Here is a 20,220-nt window from a genome sequence, read left to right on the forward strand (position 1 = left end):
TTTCTGAAGGACCTTTGAAGGATACTTACTGCCTCTTGTTTTCTTAAGTTTCTTTTAAAAAGTATTTCATCAAATTTTTTCATCAAGCTTAACTACTTCAAGTACCAAACTGGGTAAATTCAAGTCAAGTTTTCAAAATTTAGATATATATGTTGTTTGTGTCATTTTTGTACAAGTTATGATTTTTACCCAGCAATTGAGGTTTGCTTTATACAGTAAAGTTTCTTGTGCTAGGTAAAAACATAAAAAATATCATTATTACATTTTTCAAAATATGTTCCATAGAACACCCGATGTATTATACGTTCTCTGGAAATGAATTTTGTGATCAAATAAGTTTCCTTCAAATAGATGTGTTTGGGAGAATTACAGTGTCATTTAGCACATTAAAGGCTCTCGGAAGACCTGGTATAAAGAGACCTTTTAAAAACTTAATCCTATATTTCTCAAATTTACTTAAACCTGGAATCGATTTTTCTAAAACAACTCTTAACTAGCTTGAGGAAAAAGTACTCCATGGAACTGCACATACTAGGAAATGTTACTTCATAATAACAGTATTCAAGAAATTATATGGTAACTTATAAAAATAAGACAGTGGTAGAGCTGAATTTTATTTTGAAATTGAGATGTTATGTGATATATAAAGTCAGCTTTTGTGATGTTGTACTCTTAATTAAGCTGAGCTTTTGAATTTTTTGTGTGTGATTTTTTAAGAGCATATCTCTTAATCATTCTTAGTTCTTATCTTCCTTTTTATTAGGTTAGTTTTGTGATACTCCCGTGTTTTTTCTTATCTATTGTTGTATAACAAATTACTCCAAAATTTAGCACCTTGGGGAAAAAAAAAAAGCATTTATTTAAAATCTTTCAGTTTCTCAGGAATCTGGGAGTGGCTTAGCTGGGTGGTTCTGGCTCAGGGTCTTTCTTGAGGTTGCAGTGGAACTGTCGGCAGAGACTATAGTCATCAGGGGCTGGAGGATCTGCTTCCAAGCTCACTCATGGGATTGTTGGCAAGTCTCATTTCCTCACTAGAAGTTGTCCCGAGACCTCTGTTCTGTGCCATGTAGGCCTCTCCACAGGCTCCCTGAGTGTCCCCATGGCGAGGCAGTTAGATTCTCTCAAAGGGAGTGATGAAAGAGAGAACCCAAGGTAAGAGCTGTACTCTTACAATGTTATTTCAGAAGTAATATGCCCTTGCTTTTGCTGTGTTCTACTGGTCACATATGCCAACCCTGGGACGTGGGAAGGGACTACACAAGAGTATGTATAACACAAAATATGGCATTATTGGGGACCATTTCAGAAGCTGGCTGCCACATCTGTTAACTCATTTCTGGATTTATTAGTAGGATTATCTAATAAATCACCTCTGAACATAGAATGTCTTTTTTTTTTTTTTTTTTTTTTACGTACCTTTACCTTCAGCGAGCGGCTCTAACTCACAACCTCCCTCCCCAAACCAAAAGTCAGTGCTCTATGGACTGAGCCAGGCAGGTACCCCTAGAATGTCTTTTTTTGTGTTAACACTTAGGAATACTAAAAGATAATTAGCCAATTTAAAATTTTGAGAGACGTTTAATACACACATGGCTACTTCTGTTATTTAGCAATTATACCAACTTTAGGGAGAATACTTAATATTTTCTTAAAATATCAAATACAACATGGTATTTTCATTTTTTTCATTTGCTCTATTTCATAGACTAGCTGAGAAGTTTAATTAGGGAGAGAGGCTTGTGTGTGTTTATTTAAATTAGAAAACAAACAATGAATTCAGAGAAGCGAATTTCCTACTACCCAGCTCCCCACTATGCAGAACCAACTAATATTAATCTTTATGTCATATTTACATTGTATTTTTTCCTTTAACAAGAAATCAAACATTATACGATTGAAGTCCCCTTTCCTACCTTCTTTCATTGTGGGCAATCATAATGGAATTTGCATGTATACTTTCTATATATGTATTTATTCTTATAAGTACACATATTTATACCATATATACTATTTTTAAAAGATTATTGTCTGTTTTTAAAAGGAGGTATTGGGGTGGGAGAAGGGATCTGGGCATTACGGGTTTTTTGTTTTGTTTTTTTAAGTAGACTTTATTTTTTAGAGCAGTTTTATGTTCATAGCGAAATTGAGCAGAGAATACAGTTTCCATATACCTCATGTTCTGGCACATACACAGCCTACCTACTATCAACATCCTGCACCGAGGTGGGCACTGACTTTTTTGATGGTGGAATAGGGCTGAGAATGCAGGCAGTACACTAGGAGAAGCAGAGGAAGCCCACATGCAGCACTTAATTTCCCTTTCTTCCCCTTTACTGTTTTCAGCAGTGATACCACAGATCTCACAGGTCACACTGCCCCGCACTGGTCTGAGGGTGAGGTGAGAATTAAGGTTTTGGTATGGATGGGGATTGGTCCCTGGCAGGTCCAAACATAGGGGGAAGGAAAGGACCTACAAATAGGAAAATTGGGAGCAGTAGCATTGTGGGAGGTTAGACTGTCTAGCTAGCCCTTTTGGTGTATAAGGAAGTATTCTAAGTCAGTTGTATTTCTGGAAGACTGTTCCATTTGGAATTTCTGCTTTTTTCTTTTTTTAAGATTTTATTTATTTGACAGAGAGAACAAGCAGGGGGAACAGCAGGCAGAGGGAGCGGGAGAAAGCAGGCTCCCTGCTGAGCAGGGAGCCCAATGTGGGGCTCGGTCCCAGGACCCTGGGATCATGACCTGAGCCGAAGGCAGATGCTCAACTGACTGAGCTACCCAGGCGACCCCCCTTTTTAAAAAAAAAATTTTTTTTTTTAAGATTTTATTTATTTATTTGACAGAGAGGGCGCACAAGCAAGGGCAGCAGCAAGCAGAGGGAGAGGGAGAAGGAGGCTCTGACGTGGGGCTTGATCCCAGGACCCTGGGATCATGACCTGAGCCGAAGGCAGACGCTTAACTGACTGGGCCAACTAGGTGCCCCCCAAATATTTAATTAATTAATTAAATAATTAGTTTATTTATTTGACAGAGAAAGAGCACGAGCAGGGGGGAGGGGCTGAGGGAGAGGGAGCTCCCCGCTGAGCAAGGAGTTGGATATGGGACTTGATCCTAGGACCATGGGATCATGCCCTGAGCCTAAGGCAGATGGCAGATGCTTAACTGACTGAGCCACCCAGGTGCCCCCTCTGTTTTCTGATTTGAGCATTCTTTTTGTGAAGTATTAACCCAATTGTTTATTGTTGTTGTTATAGTTGGGTTGTTATGCATTGTGTAGAATTAATTTCAAGTTTTTTTCCTTTTTTTTTTTTTTTTTTAAAGTTCATATGAGAGATCCTAATAATCAGCTTCATGTAATCAAAAATCTGAAGATAGCAGTAAGCAACATTATCACCCAACCACCCCACCCTGGAGCCATTCGGAAGCTTTTGAATGATGTTGTTTCTGGCAGTCAGCCTGCGGAAGGATTAGTAGCTAATGTGATTACAGCAGGAGATTATGACCTCAACATCAGTGGTATGTAATAAGTTTTATTATTTAAGTAAAGTTTTCTTTTGTTAGAAAAAGCGGTTCTGTATCTTGGAAATCATTCAACAAACACTTAAATGCCTACTGGGTGCTAGGGGCTGGGAATACAGTTGTGGAAAAAACAGTCCTTGTTTTTATGGAGGTTACAGTCAAGTAGGCAGCCAACTATGAACTTCATGATTTCATTTTATATTTTTATAATGAAAATGTGTTTGTAGTTCTCCTTGTAAAGTTAATAGAAGGCTCCATGAGGGCAGGAACTTAGGCTCTTTATTTTCTTTCCAGTGCTTAAAGTAATGTCTAAAACATAAGCATAATAAATATTTCTTGAATGAAAGAACTAGCAGTAGACAAAAAACATTTTTTTTGTGACATAAGTAATACTAAAATAAAGAACATTAAGTTTATTTTACTTTTTATCCAGCTTAGTGTTAAGTTGAAGAAATTTTTATAACATATGAGTCTATATTTAATCTTTTTAAAGTGTTTATTAATCTGATTTAAATGGTAAATGTTTTCTTAATAAGATTGGTAGGTGAAATATATTAATATGTAAAATGAGTTGGCAATGTTTGGTGTGACTCTTTTCTAGTATGAAAAAGGCTAGAGAAATGGAATAGACTTTTAGAGGAAAAGATTAAAAGTACATCATCTAATCAGGATATTTCAGCAACCTAATAAAATAATCTTTTTAGGTTGGTATAATTTATAATCTAATTATTTTAGCACCTGCTTGCATTTCCTTAAACATTCAAAGAGAATTTAAGTGGTATCTTTTAGGTCGTAAAGTTAGTTGGTCGCACTTGTATAGCTAGAAACGTTTGTAGAATTATTTTGTTTAGATATCTTTCTATGTTATTAGCTTTAATTCCAGCAAAAGTTAATTTGATTATTTTAAGTTTAGAATATTATGGTTATCTTTTACATATTAAAAGAATCTGAATTTCAGGTTACGTATTTGAGCAGTTCCTGGCATAATATGTTTTAACACAAGACAAATTTTTGGATATTTCTGGGAGTAAGTGTTGGAATTTGAACTATTGTTTCCCTGTCACCATGGAAAATTCATGTTGAAATGTGAAGGACAATAAATGCCAGAGTGTCCAAGTTTTTATACTACTGTAGTCATTAGTTAATTGGATAATTTGAATAAGTCACTTATTCAGACTTGGTTTCATTTTTTGATAACAAGAGAATTTATTTAGATTCTTTCTTAAGGCCTTTCCTAGAACTTTAATCCTGTGATTCTGTTTCATAGGGTCTTTAACACTTTCGTGATTCTTGCAACAAATATTTATTGATTTCCTACTATATGCCTTGCTTCGCAATAATAGAGATGAATAAGACGTTATATGAGTTCATAATCTGGTGGGGAGATAAACATCTAAATCAGTAATGATAATACATTCTAATTTACAATATCTTATAATCATAATACATTATGACAGGGATGTGGCATATCTGATATGCCAGAGTGCTAAGGGGGCACAGAGCGGGATTAACTATCATATTTAAAAAACAAAAATTTTTTTTTTATACTGCAAATATCTTCCTAACCTCTAAAGCCCACAGTACCTTTTACTTTAAAAAAATTTATCAAAATGATATGTGCACATAGATAAAATGCTGAAAAGACTTGTGCTCCCTAAGTCTCTGCCCCACCAATTCTTTTTTTAAAGATTTTATTATTTGTTTGACAGAGACAGCACAAGCAGGGGGAGCTGCAGGCAGAGGGAGAGGGAGGAGCAGGCTCCCCACTGAGCAGGGTGCCTGATGCGGAACTCCATCCCAGGACCCTGGGATCATGACCTGAGCCGAAGGCAGATGCTTAACCGACTGAGCCACCCAGGTGTCCCTGCCCCACCAATTCTTTTAGTGGTTTCCTCTGGTATTTAGTTAAGCATTTTTTGTTTTGTTTTGTTTTTAAGATTTATTTATTTATTTGAGAGAGAGAGAGAGAGCAGGGGAAGGGGCAGAGGGGGAGGGAGAGAGAATCTCAAGCAGGTTCCACACCCAGTGCAGAGCCCAGTGTGGTGCTCAATGCAGGGCTTGATCTCACAAACCCTGAAAGCATGACCTGAGCTGAAATCAAGAATTGGATGCTTAACCGACTGAGCCACCCAAGTGTCCCTTTGTTTAGTGTTTTTAGGTACTATCTCTATATGGCTGGCTATGGCTTAATCAATTTTAAATTTTATTTATTGATTCTTCATTATAATTGATGAAGATTTTTTTTTAAAGTTTTTGTTCTTTTTTTTTTTAAAGATTTTAGTTATTTTTGCAAGAGAGATTGAGAGAGAGAAAAAGAGGGAGAGAGAGCACGAGTGTGGGGAGGGACAGAGGGAGAAGCTGACTCCCCACTGAGCAGGGAGCCTGACACGGACTCGATCCCAGGACCCTGGGATCATGACCTGAACCAAAGGCAGACGCTTAACCATCTGAGCCACCCAGGTGCCCTATAATTGATGAAGATTTAGCTTAATTATTCCCTCTTGTCCTTTCCCTATCTTCCTAATGTAGTTTTCAAAATTTTTGGTTAAGAATGCTGCAGTCTCGGGTCAAAATGGCGAGCAGGCCTGCTGTTGTAGCATCAAGCTGATGGCTGGAGGGTATTCGAAAGTGGTACTACAGTGCTGCAGGGTTCAATAAACTGGGGTTAATGAGAGATGATACAATATATGAGAATGATGATGTGAAAGAGGCCATAAGAAGGCTTCCTGAGAACCTTTAGAACAACAGGATGTTTCACATTAAGAGGGCACTGGACCTGACCATGAGGCATCAGATCTTGCCTAAAGAGCAGTGGACAAAATATGAGGAGGATAAATTCTACCTTAAACCATATCTGAAAGAAGTTATTTGGGAAGGAAAAGAGAAAGAAGAATGGGCAAAGAAATAACATGGAGTTGAAATCTGTGGTTGCAGCTGCCCTCAAATATTTTTAAGAAGTTGAATAAACCTGAAATATACAATTTAGAACTAAAGGGGCTGCAAATGTATTACTTTAAATAAATGTCTGTTGTGATTATTAAAACAAAAATTTGGTTAATATTCACTGTTTACAGTATTAAGATTAAACATTATTCGCTTCTTTATTTCAAAGCCAAATATTGGGCTCAGTTTGTTCTTATCACTTTGTTTTTTTAGGACTTAGTAATTGCCTTTTTTTTTTTTTAAGTAAACTAGGCCCAATGTGGGGCTTGAACTTAGACCCTGAGATCAAGAGTCACCTGCTCTACAGACAGAGCCAGCCAGGTACCCGTAATTATTATTTATTAGAGAGAGAGAGAGCATAAGCAGGGGGAATGGCAGGCAGAGGGAGAGGGAGAAACAGGTTCCTTGCTGAGCAGGCAGTCCGATGGGGAGCTCAATCCCAGGATCCTGGGATCATGACCTGAGCTGAAGGCAGACGCTTAACTGACTGAGCCATCCTGCTCAGCGGAGAGCCTGCTTCTCCCTCTGCTCGCGTGCTTGTTCTCTCTCTCAGGGTCATAAAGTGGAGCCATGCTCAGGGTGCAGTCTGCCAGGATGCAGTCTGCTTGGGATTCTCTCTCTCCCTCTCCCTCCCTGCTCTGCACATGCTCTCTTTCTCTCAAGTAAAAATAAATATATGAAATCTTAACAAACACACACACACACACACACACACACACACACACCGGAGAGCACCTCATAGTAATATATAAAGATTTTCTCTCTCTCCATCTCCCTCCCTGCTCTGCACATGCTCTCTTTCTCTCTCTCAAATAAAAATAAATATGTGAAATCTTAACACACACACACACACACACACACACACACACACACACACACACCGGAGAGCACCTCATAGTAATATACAAAGATTTTCTCTCTCTCCCTCTCCCTCCCTGCTCTGCACATGCTCTCTTTCTCTCTCTCAAATAAAAATAAATATATGAAATCTTCACACACACACACACCACACCACACCCCTCCCCGGAGAGCACCTCATAGTAATATATAAAGATTTTCTCCCTTCTTACACAGCTGCATGGTGCATCCTTTAATGGATGTGCCATATTTTATTTCACCAGTCCCCTCCTGATGAGCATATGGGATTTGTAGTCTTTTATTACAGATAGTGTTTCATGAATAGCCATTTTGGAAGATTTAATTTGTTTATTCAGAACTCCTCAAAAAAACCTGAAAAACTCCTCAACCTCATCATGAAACAAACACCTTTTTATATATCTACAACTTTTATTACAGATAGTGTTTCACTGGATAGCCATTTTGGAAGATTTAATTTGTTTATTCAGAACTCCTCAAAAAAAACCCAGAAACTCCTCAACCTCATCATGAAACAAACACCTTTTTATATATCTACAACTTACCTATTATTTGTTAATTTGAAGCAGCAGCAAAGCAGCAAAGTAACTAAAAAAATAAAGTAGATAGAGAACATTTCCCCGTATCTGTAAAGATTCCTTCCTATTTAACCAAATTTTCTTGTCCTTGGTGCTGAGTGAAAATATACAATAATTTTCTAGACAGACTAATTTTCACTGATTTGGGGGGGGAAGATATAGGATATTGGTTGGTTAGAAAATTGGTTTTTGTAACAGAGACTAGTATTGTCATTTATTCTCCAATTTTTGCCACTTTTCATATAGATTATAATATTTCTGGGAATGCTTTTTCTCTCATAGCAGTGAACATGAAATGGTTACAGTGATAGCCCTCCTAAACAATATATGAGTTATTCTCATAAGGTATTTGTTGGAGTGAAAATTTTATATATATATATATATATGGCACCAGGTTAGATATTACTATTTGGTCAAGATGAATGGTTCTTTTTCCCCTTTACCTTCCAGTTGGTTAATGTAGTATTATAATGTGAACAAAGTATATTTGCTGTTTTCAGTGATTAAGATGAAAGGTTTGGTAATCAGCATAAATAGCTGGGAATGGAGTGTCTTTTATTTATTTATTTATTTGACAGAGAGAGACACAGCGAGAGAGGGAACACAAGCAGGGGGAGTGGGAGAGGGAGAAGTAGACTTCCCGCCGAGCAGGGAGCCCGATGTGGGGCTTGATCCCAGGACCCTGGGACCATGACCTGAGCCGAAGGCAGACGCTTAATGACTGAGCCACCCAGGGGCCTGGAATGGAGTGTCTTTTAGTAAAATTGATTTAGATAATCTTTTTAAACCTTGTGAAATGACCAGTCTAATGACTTAACTTTAAGTAAGTTTAAAAAAAAAAAAAAATTGTAGAATGCTTAGCATGGAACAAGAGAGGTTTGACATTTTAAGGATTGCATTATATACATTTATTAAAAAGTGAAAATACACCTCTTTATATTTGATTATATAAGGTAAGTATAGTTTGAAATTTCATTTAAAGAGGTTTTGTTATTGTTATACTCAAGTAATCAAATTATAAGGTAGAGGTTGTCAATCTTAACCATTATTGACATTCTGAACCAAATAATTCTTTTTTGTGGGGAGCTGTCTTGGTCTTTTCATTGTAGGATGTTTTGCATCATTTCTGATGTATTTCCCTAGAAGCCAGTAGCACCTGTCTCCATCCCTAGTTGTGACAACCCAAAATATCTCCAGACATTGCCAAATATTTCCTGGGGGTCAAAATCACTCTTGGTTGAGAAAACATTGCTTTGAAATGATATTTATGAAGAAGAGCCACTTGTGACAACGTGACTAGTGGCAGAGGCACAAAACTTTAGTTCTAGAATCTTTTTACTCATATAGGTAATATTTAACGGATGAATAGGTAAGTAGGTTCTGGGATCATTGTATAGGTTTAGGAATAAGTCAGTTTTATTTTTGCAAATATGTATATATGTAAACCTTAAAGAAGAGGTGAAATCTTAAAGAAGAGGTGAAAAATTTTTATATCTTTAAGTACAAGTGAAAAGTGCTTATTTACTGCTGGGAATTATCTTTCACACCTTTTACGAGTATGGACTTAAAATATTGTCTGTTGTAGATTGATTCTATTGAGGAATTTTAACTATTTTATATATTGTTCATTTTAGCTACTACTCCATGGTTTGAGTCTTATAGAGAGACCTTTCTTCAGTCGATGCCAGCATCAGATCATGAATTTCTGAACCACTATTTAGCCTGTATCCTTTGACCTTTGCGTTTTCTTAAAATGAAATGTTTTGGAAGTTATCAATCTCAGAAATAGTTCTACGAAGGCAAAATTATTGAGAGGATATGGAGAATGGAGAAATTATTTTTTATTGATGATGCTTCAAGATTTTGTCATTGTTGTTTTGTTAAATGGCACTCTAGATACAAGACTGGTTGCAAGACGTTAATTTTTTAGTACAAAGTAAGAATACTTTTCTCCAGCTCAAATATTGCACATTTAATAAGTTTCTAAGCCATTTTACAAAGAGGAAAGGTAAACTGTCAGTGTTAACTGCCTTTGCTGATTGCCTCAAAATTAATTGCTTATGCAGAAACTCATATTTAAAGATAGTTTTCCATTTTTTTAGTAACCTGTTTTATAGCTGTTAACCTCTTCTGACCATTATGGCTTTTTAGTTTTCTTAATGAAGTTGCAGAGAGAAGTTAAGAGGTAGGATAGATATGAAATTGCAGTGAGATGGATTGGGGAGGAACAGGATTCAGCAGAGTTGTTGAGGATGTTGATGTATAATTTTGATACTGTTTATTTTTATGTTCATGGATTCCCTTATATATGTAAATGACCTAAAAAACTGTTAACAAAAAACTAAGATTTAAAACCTTGAATTATTTGGAAATGTTGGAGGAATTACTTTGTGTTTGCAGTGAAAATCTATGAAATCAGACTTTTTTTAGCTTGAAAAATCTTAAAGTTTTATTTTAATAGGATAAATATCCTATTAAGGATAAGTGATAATTACCTTAATTAAGTGATAATACCTTAATATGGTTTATAAGGTATGTTGGTAGCATCATCTAGTGAAGCTGAACCTGTGGAACAGTTTTCAAAGTTATCACAAGAACAGCATCGAATTCAGCACAACAGTGACTATTCCTACCCCAAGTGGTTTATACCAAATACCCTTAAATATTATGTACTTTTACATGATGTAAGTGCAGGAGATGAACAGAGGTAAGCTTTATTTTTTTAATTTAAAATTTTCCCTGTTAAATGACTAAACATTAGTTTGGACATGGCTTGTTTAAATTTTAGATGTATTTTTTATCTAAGAAAGTAAAAGCTTATTAATAAAACATTTAACTATATCTTTTATTCCTGAGTTATATTTGACAACAGAGTCATTTTATGTTAGATTTCATGTGCATATCCAAACTTCCCTTTCGCTATATATCTCTGTTACTACAATGTTTGTACAAAAGTGCCTGCCATTTTACACCTATAGGTCTTAGCTGTTATTTCTTACTTTAAATTATTTCCAATGTTTTTCTTTTCTCCTTCCCAGCTTTTCTTTTACTTTTCACTTCTTGACTGTTTTTTAAAGACACTTCTTTTTTTACTCTTCACCCTCTTGTCACTTTATATTTTTAGCCTTGATATTTTCACGGTCTCAGAAACATCGAGACATTTCTTTCTTACGTGCCCTTTAATAATCATTATTAGTGAGTTGCCATAGTCCTTTTATCTTTGGAACAAATGATTAACTTATCTTTAAAAATAAGTCTTGAAAAATAAGATAACATAAAATGCAGTTTTATTTTTATGGTTTTGGAGTTTATTTTGACTTTTGATTCAAGATGTGGATCAAATTAATTTTTTGTTTCAAACTGTCACTGTGATTTCTCAATGCCATTTAGGAAATGCAGTCAAATAATTGTTTCTTGCCGTTGTTCTGAGCACATACCATTATCTTTTAAATAAATATTCCTTTCTTTTTATTTTTTTTATTCTTTTTTTTTTAAAGATTTTATTTTTAAGTAATCTCTACACCCAGTGTGGGGCTTGAACTTACAACCCTGAGATCAAGAGTCCCATGCTCTGGGGCACCTGGGTGGCTCAGTCGGTTAAGCATCTGCCTTACACTCAGGTCATGATCCCAGGGTCCTGTGGTTGAGCCCCATATCAGGCTCCCTGCTCAGTGAGGAGCCTGCTTCTCCCTCCTCCCTCTGCTGCTCCCTCTGCTTGTGCTCTCTCTCTGTCAAATAAATAAATAAAATCTTAAAAAAAAAAAAAAAGTTGCCTGCTCTACTGAACCAGCCAGGCACCCCATAAATTTTCCTGTATAACCAAAAAATTTTTCTGAGGAATAATTATTATTTGGGATTTTTTGAAATCATAAATAGTCTGTAGCCTGTGGATAAGGTATACCGTATAAATAGAAATAATTTGAACTGGCTATTAAAATTAATTTCTATCAGTTGAATATGGTATATATCTTTCATACTGAATATTTGTAACTGGGATATTTAAGTAATTCAGGTATTAGATCAGTTGTTAGTATGTTTAGCAGTATCATTGGTAAAGTGAGCAGTTTATTGTACTTAAGTGTATATACATATATACACATACTTGTATCTGTTTATACAAATTTATAACTTTTATTTATCCAGTCTTTTTTTTTTTTTTAAGATTTTATTTATTTATTTGATAGAGAGAGACACAGTGAGAGAGGGAACATAAGCGGGGGGAATGGGAGAGGGAGAAGCAGGCTTCCTGCTGAGCAGGGAGCCCGATGCGGGGCTCGATCCCAGGACCCTGGGATCATGACCTGAGCCGAAGGCAGATGCCCAACGACTGAGCCACCCAGGCGCCCCTATTTATCCAGTCTTAATTTTATAGTGTATAAATATGAATTAATAGTTTGTCATGCCTGCTATTTGTGTGGTACTATTTTTTACATTTGAATACGATATAAGATTTCTGGGTTTGGGTTTTTTTTTTTTTTTTTTGCACTAGATGGCTAATTAACTAAAAAGATACCATTTAAATTAGGTTAGCTCTATGTACTAAAATTTCATTTTTCATCAGAATATGATGTTTGGTTCTTAGGCTGTCTTATCACTTGAATTATCTTTTTACCTACCAACTAGCGTAGTTTAAAGTATGGAAATAAAAATGCTTTTTGTTGCATCTGAGATGTAACTCATGGATCTGGCTATTACAAATTTTGCAAGAAAAAAGGGTGGATTTTATGCAATAAAAACCTTGGCTGCTCTTCAATTTTCTCTCTTTTTCTTCCTTTGAACTGTGTCCCTTTGAAGACAAGGGAAGGGTAAACTGTGGCAGTGAAAGATGTTTTCGAAGTTTTGGGGTGCTATACTTTTCTGTTTAGCCCTTACTTTTTTTTATAAATGTTTGTTATTTAAGATGGAATTTCCAAAAGTTTACTTCCCAAAACCTGGTTGTCATAGTTGAAAGAGTTCCTGATCTATAAGTTTGAAGCCATTCTTTGGAAATTCACAGCGGACATTATTTGCAAATGGAAGGCTTGGACGTGGTCTCCTGGCTTTGTTTACTGTGGTTCTCCAACTAGTTTGACCACCAGTACCCTCTCTTTGAATAATGTAGGAGTATCTTGCAAAATTTTATTCCATGAAGCACATTTTGATAACTGTTTTTTTTTTTTTAAAGATTTTATTTATTTGAGAGAGAGAGAGAATGAGAGAGAGCACAAGAGCAGGGAGGGTCAGAGGGAGAAGCAGACTCCCTATGTGGGACTCGATCCCAGGACTCCAGGATCATGACCTGAGCCAAAGGCAGTCGCTTAACCAATGAGCCACCCAGGCGCCCTTGGTAACTCTGTTTTAAGGTGATATCCAAGCTAGCTAAATTTCAGTTAGGATCATGATCTTTGTTTTAATTTTTTTACTACTTTATTTCTGATTTTCTGTTCTGCCTTTTTTGGGGATTATTTTTACATTATTTTACTATCTGTTATTGCTTAAGGTATGCTCTCCATTTACTACAAACTTTTTTTCCATTTTTTATTTTAGAGCTGAATCAATTTATGAAGAAATGAAACAGAAATATGGAACTCAGGGTTGCTATTTACTTAAAATTAATTCTCGAACATCTAATCGAGCATCAGATGAACAGATACCAGATCCTTGGAGTCAGTATCTCCAGAAAAATAGTATTCAAAACCAGGTATATGTAAAAAACAACAATGAAGCAAACCACAAAAGCTGTATTTCAGTTTTATGACATAATGATATCACTGTAGAATTTTTTTTATGTCTTCATCTAACTAGTAGAATAGTTAATATTTATTTTGTGGAATCTGGCTAGTTCTGATCCATCAGCATGTGAGCTCTTAATTCAGTGGTTTAACACTGTTTTAACTAATACGTAATCCCTTATGCGTACTCCTTCCAGGTATATAACATCAGTGTTACTTGATCTTTTCTTAAAAGATGAAAAGTAAATTACCTAAGAATTGAATTGGATTGGCTAGACATGTAGCGAATAGAATTTTTTACTTGTACATTTAATTCCTTATGAATGCTTACAGTCAATTCTTTATTATCCACATGCTCTGGGGTTGCCTTCCTTCATTTTCAACATGCTGTTCTTATGGCCACCTTTTGGAGCTCATACTTTTTAGGTGGGTGGGCTTTTTTCCCTAACTTTCCTTTGATTTCCTTTCCTTCTGAATTTTCAGGAAGTGTTATTTCTTCCTAATTTGTTCCTTTCTTAATCTAGAATTCTAGACTAATGTTAATTGTTGTCTATGGGTTGAAGTGGGTAGGTATAAGTTTTCATGGTCTGTCAAACTTTTTAGATAGAATTGTATGCCACTTGGTAGTAGTCAGGTGCCAATTTCCCATGCTTAGTTCAGATAATCAAGAGTTGACTGTTTTCTGTATAGAAGGGGGATTTTGTAAGTAAATGGAAAATGTATTTGTATTTTGTACATTTAAACTACATGTGTACTTTGTGATATTTTTTAAAATATCAATTATAGTTTATGTAATTTTGGATGTCCTAATATAAATATTGTTTAATAATCTGTTTATTTGCCTTATTTTTCTATTTTACATATGGAATTTTTGATCCAGATATAGTGCTATGCTGATATTTACTTTAAGATAATGCTGGGGGAAAGTGAGGAAAAAAAGAACCAGTTGAATAGGAAGGAGTTTTATTTTAAAATATGGTCTTTCCGGGCCACACTCAGAATAGGAACAATATTGAAAAAAAGAATTTTGAGTCCAGTCATCCTAAGGAAGGGAAGCATAAGTCAGATTGTCCAATTTGAGAACTTTTAACAGAAGACAGAAGTATCAGAAATTCTATAGCGATTGGAGGATAGTTTTAAAGCTTATCAAATCTAACCCCCTAATCTAATACTTTTAATTTCCTTTACCTAATGAATAACCTCATCTAGTACTCACTCTCTTAAGTGACCTGTTCCATGTCTGAACAGCTGGAGGATCAACCAAAAATCATCTCCCTTTGCTTGTACTCATTGGTCCTTTGGGACCAGTTTTTCATTTAGTCAACTTTCAAAATATAGTTCCCATGTCCCCTTTTATATTTTTTCTAGGCTAACTATACCTAGTTTTTTCAACTCTTTCTTGAATGGTGGTTTCAGACTGTTTCTTGTCCTAATCACTTTTATCCTGTTAAGTTCCAGCTTATATATTTCTCTGAAAGCAAGACACTCAGAATAGTACCTCAGATTTACTACTCTCACAGAGTAGTCTGGGTATTTATTTATTTATTTATTTATTTTCCGTCGGCTGGGTATTTTTATTTTAAGTTTTTTTGTTGACTGAGAAACCAGCGCCTTTGTACAAATATCACTTTGGATATTTTAACACACTATGATGTATTCAGAATTACTCCGGCCTATTAACACTGTATCCATGACCCAGGAGATTACATACCATCCCTCTTATTTTCCCCTTCCTGACTAGTAGTCCATCTCTCTTCGCATTTATTTACTTCAGACACTTCTACAGGTATTAGTTTGGGCATGTACTTACCATATGTAAACAGGAAAACTGAGCTAGAGATCATTTGAAGTCAGAAGAATTAGGGTAGTAGATTGAATGTGAAAAGGAAGTTAGGAATATAGGAGGTGTGGATTGGAATGATAAGATAGATGGAAGAAGTTAAGAATTTGGAGGACTGGAAAGAAAATGTCTTGCTAAAACAAATAAATGAGGCTTAGAGTTAGCAGAAGTTGTTGATGGATTTGGTGGTATCTTAAACATGATTAATTAACTATAACTGCTAATGCTTTTTTATTTTATTTTGATAGGAATCATATGAAGATGGCCCTTGTACTATAACTTCAAATAAGAGTTCTGATAGTAACTTGCTTTCATTGGATGGATTAGATAACGAAGTCAAAGGTCTTGATATACTTTCTCTAAGTTTCTCTTTTGATTGGAAATATGCACTGTTCTCAAAGCATGCTAATCCTTACAGATAAAAGATGAGGGAAATTTTCATAATAAAAAAAATGAGCAGATTAGCTTTTCCTTTGAAGAATTTTTTGGATCATTTGAGTTTGAGTTTTTTTGACATTTAAAAATTTATAAGAGTAATATAACATATTTCTTTTATTTATTTATTTATTTATTTTATTTTTTTAAAGATTTTATTTATTTATTTGACAGAGACATAGCGAGAGAGGGAACACGAGCAGGGGGAGTGGGAAAGGGAGAAGCAGGCTTCCCGCTGAGCGGGGAGCCCGATGCGGGGCTCGATCCTAGGACCCTGGGATCATGACCTGAGCCGAAGGCAGACGCTTAACGACTGAGCCACCCAGGCGCCCCTCATATTTCTTTTAAATAATTTGTAGAAAGCAAGGGGGAAGATACTGTGTGCAGCATTAATTATTCCCAAAGTTGACATGATTTTGAGAGCTTTATTTCTGTATTTTAAATACAGTTTTGATAGTGACAGCTCTAAAATTTCTTTTGTTAAAAATTTTTATTAGCTGTGTTATTTTAAAATGACTCTCTTATTTTAACACTGTATTTTTCTTTTATTTACATGAATCTTTAAATTTCTATTATGTGTAACAAGGATTAACCCAAGTTCTATAATTTTAGGAGGGAAAATGTTAATGTTATTGTATCTTAGACTTATAAGATATACAGAAAGATAAAGGGTTCCAACATTGTTCTTTTTTTTCTTTAGCAGTATGGTAGTAATATCACAATTTTCTGTTGCATTCTGAGAGTAAAAGAAAGATCTGTTTTTCAGTAGATGGCTTACCAAATAACTTTAGAGCTCATCCACTTCAGTTGGACTCATCCAGTGACCCTTCTAACAGCATTGATGGCCCAGATCATGTAAAATCTGCTTCATCATTACATGAAACAAAGAAAGCAAATACTGGAATTATTCATGGTGCATGTTTAACTCTTACTGATCATGATAGAATTCGACAGTTTATACAGGAGTTCACGTTTCGGGGCCTTTTGCCCCATATAGAGAAAACAATTCGGCAATTAAATGATCAGGTAAGCTTTAATTGTTTGGATTAGTATTTTTAAAATTTCAGCGAAGAGTTAACTTGGGAATATAGTAGTGTAAGGTATTTACTAGGATTTATTGGTGTCACTGTTAGTGATGAAATTTTGTTAAATCCTGGAAGGTACCTATTCATTTACATTAGGGATTTTGCTAGCATATTGAACAATTTTCTTTAAATTGATGTTGTTAAAATGAATATTTGCTCACTTTTAAAGCTTTTTAGTTATTTAGAATTCTTTTGTATGTAAAAGTAAACTATTAAATTCTCATATTTGTAATAATCTTTTTTGGTAGCTAATATCAAGAAAAGGTTTAAGTCGATCTCTATTTTCTGCAACTAAAAAATGGTTTAGTGGCAGTAAAGTTCCAGAAAAAAGCATTAACGAGCTGAAAAATACATCTGGATTGCTGTGAGTAAAATATTATTGTTTTTGTTTTTCCTGTGTTTAACTCTGACTGGTGTTTGACTTTGTGATGTCCGGCAAAAATTGATTATGTTTTTAGATTTTTAGTTTCATATTGGTTAAAACTGAAGTAGATAAGAACAGTGATTATAAGTTAATTATAGTAAAAAGTTTTTTTAAACCATTAGGTAGATATCTAAAAATAAATAAGAACTGGGAAGGTCCCTTACTTTGGGTTTCTTTCCCTATTTGTAAAAAGATGGAGTTAGATTAATCCATTAATAACTCATCTAAATTAAAATATGGTCTAGTGATTCGGAGTCATGGCATACATTTAGACAGTTTTCATTAATATAAAATCTTATTTTAAGGGAAAATAAAATTCATTTTGGGTTTTTATGTTTTTCTTGGTTATTTATAAAGTTAGTCACCTAGAATTAACCATTTGCTTCATAATTTGACTATGGAGAAAATGCTTGCCTGCTGTTGAGAAGTTCTCAGTATAGGGCTATAAATTATATAAATATAATTGTTTCCACATATCTCTGGGAAATGACAGTCTCTCGTTGGAGATAGAATTCTTATAAGACCAGATTCGTTTTCCTAATGTTTTAGACAGTTGAACAGCTTGTTAGACATTTTATAATATTTAATGGTTTAGGGGTCATAAATTACAAATTACTTTTTAAATTTATTTTATATTTACAGGTATCCACCAGAAGCACCAGAGCTTCAAATCCGAAAAATGGCTGACTTATGCTTTTTGGTGCAGCATTATGATTTGGCTTATAGCTGCTATCATACTGCAAAGAAAGATTTTCTTAATGATCAAGCAATGCTTTATGCAGCTGGTGCCTTGGTTGGTATTCTATAATATTATAATTTCTTACTTCTGTTACCATAAATGATTTAGAAATTTCTGTTTATGAAATGGCAAGCAAAATACCTAGGGATGAAGTTGTACTCAAAGAGGATATAATGCTTTATAGGTTTTGAATTAGTTTATGCTGAATTGATGGATTTTCCTCAAACTAGTATATTTAAGTATATCATATATGAGAGTTGATGTCTTAGCTTTGGCTAGTACATTCTAATTTTTGTGTATGCAAAATTTAATTTGAATTTCAGTTATTGAGTGTAACTTTTTTTTTAGCAGATGCTTTTAGACCTATTGAAAAATCTTTTAAAATTGCTTAAATGCTTTTTTTTTTGACGTATGACTATATATATCAGTTAAGAACATGTACTTTGGTGTGAGACAGACTGTCATCTGAGGCAAATATTGAACATCCCTAAGCCTCAGTTTTTTTGCGTGTTAAATGTGAATCCTAATGGCATAAGGTTAGATAAGGTATAAGGCCTGTGCTGTGTCTAGCGCACTGCTTTGTATATAAAGAGCTGTAAGCATCAACTATGTTAGTTTTTATAATTGATATGTAAACCTTGGTGTGGCAGTATTTTTTTTTTTTTTTTTAGAGAGTGAAAATGAGTGGGGGGGAGGGGTAGAGGGAAGAGGGGGAAAGAGAATCTTAAGCAGGTTCCATGCCCAGCAGGGAGCCCGATGTGGGGCACCATCTCATGACCCTGAGATCATGACCTGAGCTGATATCAAGAGTTAGATGCTTAACCGACTGAGTCACCCAGGTGCCCCCAGAAAGAATTTTCTATACTTGTTTGCCTTGTAACATATTTTTAAAAAGTTGTCATACATAAATGCATAATCTGCTTTCTGTGTGTAGAAAAGAGTAAAATTAACACTGTTCCTTTCTACATAATCACTTTAAAAATATATAAGCTTGTAAACAAAAGTGTGAAGAACAAAAATGTATAAGAATAAATATTTCATTGGAAATTATCATGTAGACACTCGTTTAATAATTGCCATTTATTTTGCATTTGTTTTAATATGTATGTATAAAACTAAAATACGTAACTTAATGTAAAGCTAAAATAGCAAAATTATATTTTTCTTTTTATTTCTGTAATATTTTTAATGAAACACGTCTGCTAACTTTTGAAAACCTTGTTCAGGAACTGAAATCTTTATGAGTTGAAGTGCTTAAAAACTTATATGATTTGTCCTTGGCTAGACATTCTGTAATCTCATCTAAAATAATGACTGTATGAATATGAATTCATAAATACTTAATGTTATTTCATAAATACAACATAGGTATGAATTTATAACATGTACATTATATAACTGCTAATTGAATATTTGTATATAGGTAGAATTTTATAAAGGTAGGGCAAAAGATTTCTGTGGTTTTATGGTATGTAAGCTTTTTCATTTTTATCTACAATCTGTTAAATACCATATTTAAATCATTTAGGTAGAGGTATTAGTAGCAACTATATGAGAGAAAATAGTTTCGCCCTGGAAAATAAAGTCATATCTCCTATAACATAATATATGAATACCTGAAAATTCTTGTAGTCTATAAAAACTGCCCTAAAAATAACAGGCTTTGGAGAAAAATAGGGTTGGGATCTGTATATGTATCTTTGAAACCAGACTACAAACAAAAACATAAAATGTGTTTGTTCCTTGCGAGGTGATCTATGTAATGTAGTGAGGCTACTGCAGCATGGCTAGAAGTTACCTCAGGGAATAAAAAACATACACAAAACCAACATGTAAATACTAGCTGGAAGTAGAGGTGGAGGAGAGTAGCTCCTAACCAGTGGACATGCCATAAAGTAGAACATGGAGGGAAGTGCAGCTGCCTTGAGCCAAGAACTGTGCAAGTACACTGGGCGTGTACTTCTCTGGAGAGAGGATCTGTGTGCACCGAAGTGTAGGTGGTCATTTTCTGTTTTCTTAAAATACAGATGAAAAGAGCTCCTGCCTGTGCAACAGCTGAGGTCAGGGCTT

General features: G+C 34.8%; 1 protein-coding gene and 1 pseudogene across 5 annotated transcripts in view; both read left to right on the forward strand.

Annotated features, from left to right (window-relative positions):
• Window positions 1-20,220, forward strand: part of TRAPPC8 (trafficking protein particle complex subunit 8) — an 82,906-nt gene that overhangs the window by 3,680 nt on the left and 59,006 nt on the right. For 3 of the 5 annotated variants that reach the window (XM_078060467.1, XM_078060468.1, XM_078060469.1), the window contains exons 2-9: window positions 3,322-3,516; window positions 9,551-9,640; window positions 10,449-10,623; window positions 13,443-13,596; window positions 15,716-15,809; window positions 16,669-16,928; window positions 17,236-17,351; window positions 18,054-18,204. In XM_078060467.1, the coding sequence (XP_077916593.1) occupies window positions 3,322-3,516; window positions 9,551-9,640; window positions 10,449-10,623; window positions 13,443-13,596; window positions 15,716-15,809; window positions 16,669-16,928; window positions 17,236-17,351; window positions 18,054-18,204 (1,235 nt within the window). The remainder of the gene's footprint in view (window positions 1-3,321; window positions 3,517-9,550; window positions 9,641-10,448; window positions 10,624-13,442; window positions 13,597-15,715; window positions 15,810-16,668; window positions 16,929-17,235; window positions 17,352-18,053; window positions 18,205-20,220) is intronic. The other 2 variants (XM_036096688.2, XM_036096690.2) reach the window with 1 other exon arrangement.
• On the forward strand, window positions 5,688-6,540 carry LOC118538630 (cytochrome b-c1 complex subunit 7 pseudogene; annotated as a pseudogene).

This window comes from Halichoerus grypus, chromosome 13 (genome assembly GCF_964656455.1).
Source record: "Halichoerus grypus chromosome 13, mHalGry1.hap1.1, whole genome shotgun sequence".
NCBI lineage: Eukaryota > Metazoa > Chordata > Mammalia > Carnivora > Phocidae > Halichoerus > Halichoerus grypus.